This window comes from Bos indicus x Bos taurus, chromosome 5, assembly GCF_003369695.1.
Source record: "Bos indicus x Bos taurus breed Angus x Brahman F1 hybrid chromosome 5, Bos_hybrid_MaternalHap_v2.0, whole genome shotgun sequence".
Classification (NCBI taxonomy): Eukaryota; Metazoa; Chordata; class Mammalia; order Artiodactyla; family Bovidae; genus Bos; species Bos indicus x Bos taurus.
The window spans coordinates 77,802,555-77,815,067 of NC_040080.1; the positions used below are offsets into that span (position 1 = coordinate 77,802,555).

Consider the following 12,513-nt stretch of genomic DNA (forward strand, 5'->3'; position numbering starts at 1 on the left):
TTTCCATGTCTGGTTCTAAATATTGCTTCTTGATCTGCATACAGGTTTCTCAGGAGTCAGGTAAGGTGGTCTGGTATTCCCATCTCTTTAAGAATTTTCCACAATTTGCTGTGATCCACACAGTCAAAGGTTTTTGTGTAGTCAACGAAGCAGAAGTAGATGTCTTTCTACGGTCCAAATGGATATTGAAAATTTGATCTCTGGTTCCTCTGACTTTTCTATATCCAGCTTGAACATCTGGAACATGTTGAATATTGTTATTTTACATACTGTAGAAGTCTAGCTTGGAGAAATTTGAGCATTACTTTGCTAGCATGTGAAATGAATGCAATTGTGCAATAGTTTGAACATTCTTTGGCACTGCCTTTCTTTGGGATTGGAATGAAAACTGACCTTTCCCAGTCCTGTAGCCATTGCTGAGTTTTCCAAATTTGCTGGCATACTGACTGCAGCACTTTCACAGCATTGTCTTTAGGATTTGAAATAGCTCAGCTTGAATTCCATCACCTCCACTAGCTTTGTTTGTAGTGATGCTAAGGCCCAATTGACTTTGCACTCCAAGATGTCTGGCTCTAGGTGAGTGATCACACCATAGTGGTTATCCAGATCATTAAGATATTTCTGTGTAATTCTTCAGTTATTCTTGCCACATTTTCTTAATATCTTCTGCTTCTGTTAGGTCCATACTGTTTCTATTTTTTATTTTTTCCATCTTTGCATGAAATGTTTCCTTGGTATCTCTAATTTTCTTGAAGAGATGTCTAGTCTTTCCCATTCTATTTTTACAGTTTTAGATAAATCACCTAACCCTTTCAGTCCTGGTGTCTTCATTTATGCAACAAAGAGACAAGTCTAGGTATTTTCTAATCTTATGCTTGTTACTAATATTACACACATTTCTAATTATTATTCTCAACCATGCAAAGGATAAAGCTTGTAACTGAGCCTGTTTCTTAACCTTGTGCCCCCTCAAGATTTGGGCACACTAATATTTAGACAAAGAAGCACACAACTTTCATTTTTTTCTGATCAATTAAAAAAGAAACAACTGATGTTTTACAAGAGGGAAAGAATATTGATTTTATTTATTTTTATTTTTGAACTGAAGAATGACGGCAAATAATAATAAAATTGCAGGGTAATAAACTATGCTGGCATAAACATTTAGGACCAGTAAAGGAAATCATCAGATTCTATGTCATTTATACATAAAATTTAGAGAGCAAACAGTTATCCTTTCAAAGATTTTAATTTATATTCCAAAATGAACAATTAAAGATTGCATAATTATATAACATTGCTATTGTTAGATATGTGAATATATGTATATTTTCCTTTTCTGTAAAATAATTTCATGCTTATAAAAGTCACCTTTAGTCAACTTGGGACAAATAGAACAACACATAGTAGAAATAAACCGAGTAATAAATAGGATATAAGGAAAATATTATAAAGCAGGTACACTGTTGACATAAAAGAAAGAAATAAACATACTTTTCTATTACTTAAAGGAAATTCACAATCATTTCCAGGAATTCTTTAAGAATTTAAGGCCATTTGTTCTAGAGAAATGCTTTAATTTAGACACAACTGTCATTCTTGCCACAAAACTGTAATCCTCATAAAAACTGTACATGCAAAAGCTCTTTACAATTTTTAACTGTGTACTATCAGATCAGAACATAGGAGCAGATTTTTTTCACAAATGTGTCGAGTATTAAGTCACGCAGTTGTATATATTTAATTGGGAATTTCACAAAAAACTTCTTGCCTGTACATTCTGTGTGGCAACTTGGAAAGGAATACAAATCAAAAGAGCCAGTATCCCTTTGAATTAAAATAATATCTAAGCAAGGTATAATGAAAAAAAGTGTTTAAAACATCTGCTGCACAGTTAAATACTCTGAATTTTAGTCTTTCTACATAGTATTGCAATATAAAGACATTACTTTTTACACAAAGTATTTTCTGTGCATTTATAGTACACAATGTTTGACTTTTTATTATTTCTACTTATTATTACAAAACATAAACAAACTGCAGTTTAAATTTAGAACCCAAACTTGATGAAAAAGTGCATGTTCTTTCAGGATACACAGCTGCTAAGTGTAAATTCCCATACTTGACAAATAGCATAGGAAAACTGTTTACTAAACAGATGCAGCTTCATAAGACAACTCACTGAGAAATGTGAACTTATTTTTACTTTCCCTTCTTTGCAATTGCACTTGATCAGACAGTCATTCAAAGATATTGCTCTTGTGATTATAGCTATTGCAATTTAGAAGACAAAGGATTCAATATTCAAAACTTGTATTCTTAAGAATAGTTATAAAAGTACTGTAATTTAAAAAGTAGTAACATGTAAACATTGATACAGAGAGACTGCTTTCCTATACACATAGCAGTCTAAGACAATATCTGAGTTAAAAACATAGGTTGTGCTTTTTCCCGACAATTCACTGGAAATTAGCTGTTTTTCCAAAAACTTTTAAAGATTCATACAAGACATCATATTTTGCGTCAAGCATATAAACAGTTTTTCTGTTGCTCATGCAACAACCATATTTACAGTTTTGGTTTAGGAAGATAATAAATTTTGGATAGAAAACAGCATACTAACCAATTCTGCTGAAACCAAACTGAGATGAATATTTTATTCCCTGGTTCATTATGGAGCACCAGGAGAAAAGAATGGACTCAGCAGTTCTAACCAAAGTGTAGTTACATTAGCATTTTGGAACAGAGTTATATTTGAGTCTGTAACACATGTGTAGATGGGGTGTATGGGGGAGGTGCAGGCGATGGCTTGATTCCTCTGGCCCTCATGTAGGACAGAAACTGCTCAGGGATCTCCGCTAGGACATCTTTAGCTAATCTAGCCATGCTCAGAATGTGGTTTCCACTTCTGTCAATATAATCTCTGAATGGCACGAACTAAAACAGAGTTGAAAGTAAGTTATTTAACAGAGCTTACCATGCTATTTAAATAAATAAAAAAATAGACACAAAACTAACATATATGAACTTTTGGTTGTAGGAGAATCAGAGAAACTAGAGTAATGAATGGCAAGATGCATAATAATTACTATGATTTAAAGAGATTTGATTCATTATAAATAGCTCTAACAGTGACCACAACTTTCTTATAATTTTTCTAAAATGAGATGTGATTGTTATTTATGTTTTTTCCCCACAATAACTGTCTCCTGGTCCTGATACACCCATCATGTTGCTACATGCATTATGCAGTTCTGAGTTCTACACCTAACCTGACTCCCAATTGAATGGAGCACTATCTTCCTCAGGGTTCAGTTTCTTCTCAAATGAAGTTAATGCATGCTTAACTCAGCTTTCAGTGTAGAAATATTACTCAATTCAGGGTTAAAAAATAGTGTACATTGCTAAAGATTCCTGAACACATGTTAAGTAGTTTAAATTATATTACCAGACCATCAAACCACATGGACAATGAATAAAAAATTTATACATTTCATATTAGTATGAACCTGAAATATGCTTGATTTTTGTATGTTATTTGGAAAGGCAAACAATAAACAATTGGAAAACTTCAGCATAGATTTTGGTATACTTCTTATTGACATATACCAAATATCAAAATTATTTTTACAATACATAAAAATGATTGCTCTATCTTTATATAAACAATCATGTGAGAATCTGTATCACTGAATACTCTGACAATAGATTGCTTGATTCTGTTCTCTGTTATAAAGGTTACTTAATAAAACATTGTGCTGTTTGAGAGGAGTGATTCAATTTCCCCTTAGAGACATGATGATTCTTGAAAGCAACTTGAGAACTGGTAATGTTGTGATAGTTTGGGCATGCAGTAATTTTAGGTTTTGGAGAAAAGGCACAGTGAAGACGTTTCAGGAGGTTGAACAACTTTAAAATATAATGTTTTGAAGTTTAAATTAAATCATTTTTTCCCCCCAGAGAATCAGGGAGTGAGCACACTCTCATCTCATACGTAACTACTTTAAGTTTATTTTGAGAAATTTACTTTTGATTTACACAGTTACTCAAGATGTGCTTTCAGAAAACAACTGTTATTAGGAAGCAGACTTTAAACCAGTCAGATACTTGTGATAGATAAAACAAGTTAAAATGTTAAATAGCAAATGTAATACCACTTATACAGTGAAAGCAATATCTTTTAAGGAAGATCAGAAAAGTACTTCTTTCTTTTTAATATAAGGCATACTACAGACAGAAGAATACTTATATGATCATAATTTTACCCTGTTATGGTACCAAGAGGAAAACAACACAACTTTTAGAAATGTGATAGAAGGTGACAAATCTTTCTCTTATCTTAAAGGTAGCTAAGTAAGGATAAGAAAAACACTGACAGAGTAAATATAATCTTCAGTTGAGAAAAGAAATAGGCATATATGAATGTTTGTAAAGTTATTATCTAATTTGGACAATATGATATTTTTAACAAAAAAGCAAAGAGATGCAAACAAAGTTAGGGTTATTTTCTTTCTGACACTATAAGGTGAACACAGTGAAGGACTGATGAGAAAAAATATCTAAATTCTGCTATTGTTTATTTCATTCTTATTTTAAAAGGCATATTATTTTAAAAATAAACATTTAGTGATGGTTTGGTTGCCTGTGTGTGTGCTAAGTCCCTTCATTTGTGTCTGACTCTTTGCAACCCTATGGATTGTAGCCCACCAGGCTTCTCTGCCCATGGGATTCTCCAGGCAAGAATACTGGAGGGGATTTCTATGACCTCCTCTAGGGCATCTTCTTGACTTAGGGATCTAACCCGCGTCTCTTATGTCTCCTGCACTGGCAGGCAGGTTCTTTACCACTAGCAGCACCTGGGAAGTAGAGATCTATATCTGTTTTATAGGAGATCAGTTTTTGAACAATTTATAGCTAACACCTATATTTCAGGGAAATGGCAACACTCTGGCAAATAGTTTATTCTTTTCTAGGGAAGAGGGAGACCTTACCTGCTTGTGTCTTTCCTTTACCTCAACTTTGCTCTTTTATTTACTTTTATTTTGGTTTTGACTTTTTTCCTAGACCATGGAAGCTAAATGCAGTTATCTTTTTATTCCCTCAACTCACAAACTCTGGAATTAGACTCCCCAGGTTCAGAGGCTGGTCCTGCTGCTTATTAGCTGCGTGATCTTGGACAAGTTATTTTCTACTGTCATTCAGTTTCTTTTTCTATAAAATGAAGATAATAATAAAACCTTCTTTATCTGTTTGTTATATTAAAAACATCAACAAATAAGTGCTTAAAACAGTTTTAAGCTCATAATATGTATGATAGTCATTATTACTATTCATTAATGTATACATTTATATATGCAATATAAATATTGGACTATTTTCTTACTAGTCTTTTGTTTACACTCATATCAAACTTTACAAGAAATATTTTTTTATCAAGTTTTTATCTCTTTCAAATTTCGGAAAGTAGGAACAACAACACAGAAATATAGATCAATGGAACAAAATAGAAAGCCCAGAGATAAATCCACGCACATATGGACACCTTATCTTTGACAAAGGAGGCAAGAATATACAATGGATTAAAGACAATCTCTTTAACAAGTGGTGCTGGGAAATCTGGTCAACCACTTGTAAAAGAATGAAACTAGAACACTTTCTAACACCATACACAAAAATAAACTCAAAATGGATTAAAGATCTAAACGTAAGACCAGAAACTATAAAACTCCTAGAGGAGAACATAGGCAAAACACTCTCCAACATACATCACAGCAGGATCCTCTATGACCCACCTCCCAGAATATTGGAAATAAAAGCAAAAATAAACAAATGGGACCTAATTAACCTTAAAAGCTTCTGCACATCAAAGGAAACTATTAGCAAGGTGAAAAGACAGCCTTCAGAATGGGAGAAAATAATAGCAAATGAAGCAACTGACAAACAACTAATCTCAAAAATATACAAGCAACTCCTACAGCTCAACTCCAGAAAAATAAATGACCCAATCAAAAAATGGGCCAAAGAACTAAATAGACATTTCTCCAAAGAAGACATACAGATGGCTAACAAATACATGAAAAGATGCTCAACATCACTCATTATCAGAGAAATGCAAATCAAAACCACTATGAGGTATCATTTCACACCAGTCAGAATGGCTGTGATCCAAAAGTCTACAAATAATAAATGCTGGAGAGGGTGTGGAGAAAAGGGAACCCTCTTACACTGTTGGTGGGAATGCAACCTAGTACAGCCACTATGGAGAACAGTGTGGAGATTCCTTAAAAAACTGGAAATAGAACTGCCTTATGATCCAGCAATCCCATTGCTGGGCATACACACTGAGGAAACCAGAAGGGAAAGAGACACGTGTACCCCAATGTTCATCGCAGCACTGTTTATAATAGCCAGGACATGGAAGCAACCTAGATGTCCATCAGCAGATGAATGGATAAGAAAGCTGTGGTGCATATACACAATGGAGTATTACTCAGCCATTAAAAAGAATACATTTGAATCAGTTCTAATGAGGTGGATGAAACTGGAGCCTATTATACAGAGTGAAGTAAGCCAGAAGGAAAAACATCAATACAGTATACTAACGCATATATATGGAATTTAGAAAGATGGTAACAATAACCCTGTGTACGAGACAGCAAAAGAGACACTGATGTATAGAACAGTCTTATGGACTCTGTGGGAGAGGGAGAGGGTGGGAAGATTTGGGAGAATGACATTGAAACACGTAAAATATCATGTAAGAAACGAGATGCTAGTCCAGGTTCGATGCACGATACTGGATGCTTGGGGCTAGTGCACTGGGACGACCCAGAGGGATGGTATGGGGAGGGAAGAGGGAGGAGGGTCTAGGATGGGGAACACATGTATACCTGTGGCAGATTCATTTTGATATTTAGCAAAACTAATACAATTATATAAAGTTTAAAAATAAAATAAAATTAAAAAAAAGAAAAAAAAAGGAACAACTAAATTGAACAGAACTGCAACTTAAAGCTCATTTGCCCAAACTGATTCACTTTTTTCACAAATAGGCAAAGTTAGTTGTTAGAGCAACTCTGTAGAACATTTTCCTTATACTGGATATAAGTATAAAATAAAGATGCAGAGTGTCAAGGATATGGTATATTTCCACTGAATAAAATGCATTTATTGGTATTCTTTGTATGAATATGACAAATTGTTCAAAGTAAAAATTGATTTGTTCCCCTAACCTGAACAGTTTAAGGGTCCAAGTTAATTTATGGTACCAGTGACCAACATACATTCATAAATGTGTGGGTGTTATTTTGAACAGAAGGTCCCTAGGTACAGTGATCAGAAATAAGTGATTAAAAGGGACAATAAACAGAAGGGTCTGATAAGTTGAGTGGAAAATAGTTACTGTAGAAGTATATGAACAATAGTCCAAGAAGAAAGAGAGTATAATTTTGTCATGAATAGTGTGAGGTTCAACATTGATAAGAGGTAAAGGAAACAGAGTCACTTATCATTTTCATGTCTCATGTAGGGAAGTGCTTCTTGACTTACTGAAGAGTTGAATGTTCCTTTGGAAAGGATGAGATAATTTAGGTTAGTGAGTAGAACATTGTCAGCCATCTTTTTCTCTGCTCCCAACACACATATGGGATCAGGCATACTCCTGTTGATAATATCACAGGTACTCTTAACTCAGGAGCAAAGTCCATACTCAAGGGACATATCAGAATCTGTGCCCACATTTAGTAAACATAAGTTAAGTGAGATATATACCTCCCTGCTTGGTTGAAAACTAAGATTTCTTTCTTACCCATTATTTATGAACGTGTTTTAAGGATAAGTAGAGCTGTATGTATTGTGAGAACAATGATTTTGAGTCTTAGTTTTGACATTCCAGAGTGTCATAACATTGTTAAAAATAAATTTATATTTACTTCAATAAAAATTTAACACATCTTACAGCATTTGCTGGAAAAGTGGAAAAAACAGATGTTTTAATAACAAATAGATCAGGAATTACATTTTTTAGATTATGGTACTGGTACCTAAATTTGTTGTTCCTACTTTGCAGAGCTCCGTTAGTGCTTTTCATGTCTAAGCCTTCAAGGTTATTATTCACCTTCTAATGGAAGATATGATTTAAATATATTTTTTAAGGGAATGATAGGCTGGATAGCAGCTGAATGAAGCCAGGATAAATGATACTGCATTATATTAAATGGCCAATCCATAGCATAAGCAAGTAAATGGAAAACCTTTACATATATTGATTTAGAAAATAACTCACTGAAGTTTTATAATAACAACAATAGAATCTCATCCTGCATGCTGTTTATATTATAGCCATATGAGAGTGAATCTTGAGACAATGAATATAATCACACATAAGACTGACTACAATGTCATATGCCAAGGTACGGCTGCTAGGAAACAATGATATAAAAATGCCTTCACACTGGACTATGCTAATATACTGTCAATAATAACTGATATTGATATTAATTTTTTGAGCAACTGGCAGTTGGAAGGCTTTCTTCTGAGTGATTTAGTACAATATCTATTTAGTTCTTATAAGGATATTATGAACTTACAAAGAAGAAAATAAAAACTTTAAGTTTCATTAACTTATCCCAAGATCAGATAGTTGTATGTATCAGAGATATTAATTAAATTCAAATTGATCTATTATACATTAACTACTACAGTGATATGAAAAGGGGAATACATCTTCTTAATCTTAATTATAATTTGGCCTTTTAGGAGAGTGGATGCATTATAACAGAAAAGATTTTGGAATCAGAACTCTGTTGGCTTTTTTGGATCTACAGACTTGTGACCTAAATAATTTCTCACCAGTTGGTTAATATTCCATCTTGGGCTTCAGTGTCCTTATTTATAAACGTTAAAAGTCAAAGTGGCCAGTATTTTGAGGAAGATATAAAGCAATACGTTAATAAAGTAAAAGAATGGGGGAATTTATTCAAGAGTTCAGGTGGAGAGCTTTGTAAAAGGCTGTGTACACTGGGAAATTTCAAAATGTAGGGTTTTAGTCAGCCCAATGAGGTGGAAGAGTATTCCAGGTAAAATGACAAGAGAAAATAAGAGCAGAACTAGAGAAATGGGTGATGCAAAGACAATTAATTGTCCTATTTGCCTGGGCAAAGTGGGCATGCGTGTTTGCTTGTATTTGTGTATAGCTAAAAAGGAAGATTAAGGCAGACCATGTATTCTCTTAAATGCTATGTTTAGGTTTTAGAATCAAAGATATACAAAATACTTGTTAAATATTTTAGAATAAGAAATTTCAAGATTAAACTGTAACTCTACTTCTTACTGGGCTTTCCGGGTAGCTCAGATGGTACAAACTTGCCTACAATGCAGGAGAACTGTGTTTGATCTCTGGAGAACTGTGTTTGATCTCTGGATTGGCAAGATCTGCTGATGAAGGGAATGGCTACCCATTTCAGTGTCCCTGCATGGAGAATTCCATGGACAGAGGAGCCTGGGGGGGCTGGAGTCAATGGCATCGCACATAGTTGGACACAATTGAGTGACTATCATTTTCATTTCACTACTTCTTACTAGCTATGTGAGTATGGACAAGAAAGATAAAACTTCATTTTTTCTTTTATAAAATATGGTAATCAAGTACTTGTCTCATAAGGTCAAGGTGAAGTAATGTTATAGCTCTTAGCCTGCCTAGCATATGAAGGACTTAATAAATGATTAAGTATTATTATTATATGAATAAGATGGATGCCACTTAAGATTTGACATAAAGGAAAAGGTCAGTTTTCGTTCTGATCGCAAAGAAGGGCAATGCAAAAATATGTTCCAACTACCACACAATTGCATTCATTTCGCATAGTAGGAAGGTAATGCTCAAAATCCTTCAAAGCAGGCTTCAAATAGTATGTGAACTGAAAATTTCCCAATATACAAGCTGGATTTAAAAAAGACAGAAAAACCAGAGATTGAATTGCCAACATCTGTTGGATCACAGAAAAAGTAAGGGAATTCCAGAAAAACATCTACTTCTGCTTCATTGACTATGCTAAAGCCTCTGACTGTGTGGATCACAAAAAACTGTGGAAAATTCTTAAATTTGGGAATACTAGACCACCTTATCTGCCTCCTGGGAAACCTGTATGCAGGTCAAGAAGCAACAGTTAGACCTGGATACAGAACATTGGACTGGTTCCAAATTGGGAAAGGAATATGTCAAGGTTGTATAATGTCACCCTGCTTATTTAACTTACATGCAGAGTACATCATACAGAATGCCCCGTTGGATAAATCAAAAGCTGGAATCAAGGTTGCTGGGAAAAATATTAATAACCTCAGATATGCAGATGACACCACCCTTATGGCAGAAAGTGAAGAGGAATGAAATGAGCCTCTTAATGAAGATGAAAGAGAGTAAAAAAAGCTGGCTTAAAACTCAACATTCAGAAAACTAAGATCATGGCATCTGGTCCCATCACTTCATGGCAAATAGATGGGGAAAAAGTGGAGACAGTGACTGATTTTATTTTCTTGGGCTCCAAAATCACTGTAGATGGTGACTATAACCATGAAATTTAAAGACGCTTGGTCCTTGGAAGAAAAGTTATGACAAACCAAGACTGCATATTAAAAAAGCAGAGACATGCTTTGCCAACAAAGTTCCGTAGAGTCAAAGCTATGGTTTTTCCAGTTGTCATGTATGGATGTGAGAGTTGGACCATAAAGAAGGCTGAGCGCCGAAGAACTGACGCTTTCAAACTGTTGTGCTAGAGTAGACTCTTGAGAGTCCCTTGGATAGCAAAGAGATCAAACCAGTCAATCCTAAAGGAAATCCACCCTGAATATTCATTGGAAGGACTTATGCTGAAGCTCCAATGCATTGGCCACATGAATCAAAGAGCCAATCATTGGAAAAGACCCTGATGCTGGGAAAGATAGGAGGCAGAAGGAGAAGGTGATGACAGAGGATGAGATGTTGGATGGCAGCATCCACTTAACGGACATGAGTTTGAGAAGTCTCTGGGAGATAGTGAAGAACAGGGAAGCCTGGTGTACTGCAGTCCATGGGGTCACAAAAAGTCTGATATGACTGAGTGACTGAACAGCAACAGCAATGGAGAAGTTGGATGCCGCTTAATATTTGACATAATAATAAAAATCCCATCTACCACTCCCAACTTTCTGTGGAACTCAGCTACCTTCTACCATTTACAGTTAGGCTTTTGTTTGTCCACTTAAGAAATTTGGGATATCATTTGGAGTGTGTTAACTTGATTAGCAATGTGTAAGAAATTGAAAGTAGCAAAAAGTTAAGACAGCCTAAATAGATCTTATTTTCTGACATTATTTTAACCACCAGTGTTTACAGCATTGATTATGATGACTTAGGTATTTTCTGATGGTAGGAAGATTGACAATATTATTCTTGGTGTGTCTTTGCAACCTCAATATTATAAATATTCAAGAATATTTCTATTCTTAAAAATAACTCATTTAAAAATGTTTTAGTGAATGGTAGAACCAGGAAACCTGTAATTGTGCAATGTTCTGAGATTTTAATTAAGGTGAGAGGAAAAATGCTAATTCTTCTTGAATACAATGTGATATGTAAATGATTACCCTGCAAACTATTTTTAAAAGATAATCAGCATTTAGGAACTTTTCCGTAAGATTAGAAAAGGATTCATCAAATATCTTTAAATAAATATAGACATGTAAGTCAAGATGCCATTGTCACTCAGGAGGCTACTAATTCTCTGGGAAGATCCTGTTCAGTATCTGTACCATCTCATGACTTTTTCAGTTCAGCTTTATATGGTAGAATAGCTTGAGTCAATTCCTTGAGTCTTTAGCTATATATCATCAGGTGTCTTCAAAATCTTTGGTGACCTCAGTGTCACTTTATGATGATATATTAGTCTCAAGATTCTGACTTTTAATGAGAAAATTAAAGTCCTTAAAAATGTGTTGTGTTGCTGTTGTAATGCATTTATGCATTATATATATATATATATATATATATATAGAGAGAGAGAGAGAGAGAGAGAGAGAAAGATGGAGTCTGGAGATAATGAAAGAAAGGCTCAGGGAAATTTATTGACTTGTTCAAGATCAGAATGACAACATTTTAATTTCGTAGACCTGAATCCTATCTCAATATTCTGTCCAATGTAGCAAATCCAATTAGAGACAAAAGACTTTCATGATCAAGGGAACTTTTGTTTCATAAATGAAATAACTAAAACACTTGGTTGTCACTAACGTAATATATTAGTCATCTTAAAGGAAATCTTAAAGATATGAGCAATCTTAACCACCCTCTACTGTGTGTGTGTGCTCAGTTGTGTCTGACTCTTTGCACCCCATGGACTGTAGCCTGTGGGCTCTTCTGTCCATGGAATTTTCCAGGCAAGAATACTGGAGTGGGTTGCCATTTCCTCCCCCAGGGGATTGCCCCACCCAGGGATCGAACCTACATCTCTTGTGTCTCCTGTGTTGGCATGCAGATAT

The 12,513-nt window shown here is 34.6% G+C and overlaps 1 protein-coding gene across 3 annotated transcripts in view; it reads right to left on the reverse strand.

The window, feature by feature from the left end:
• Window positions 1-1,064: 1,064 nt before the first annotated feature.
• Window positions 1,065-12,513, reverse strand: part of CPNE8 (copine 8) — a 277,445-nt gene continuing 265,996 nt past the window's right edge. For 2 of the 3 annotated variants that reach the window (XM_027542564.1, XM_027542562.1), the window contains one exon: window positions 1,065-2,937. In XM_027542564.1, coding sequence (XP_027398365.1) covers window positions 2,749-2,937 — 189 coding nt within the window. In that variant the 3' untranslated portion in view covers window positions 1,065-2,748. The remainder of the gene's footprint in view (window positions 2,938-12,513) is intronic. The other variant, XM_027542563.1, reaches the window with a different exon arrangement.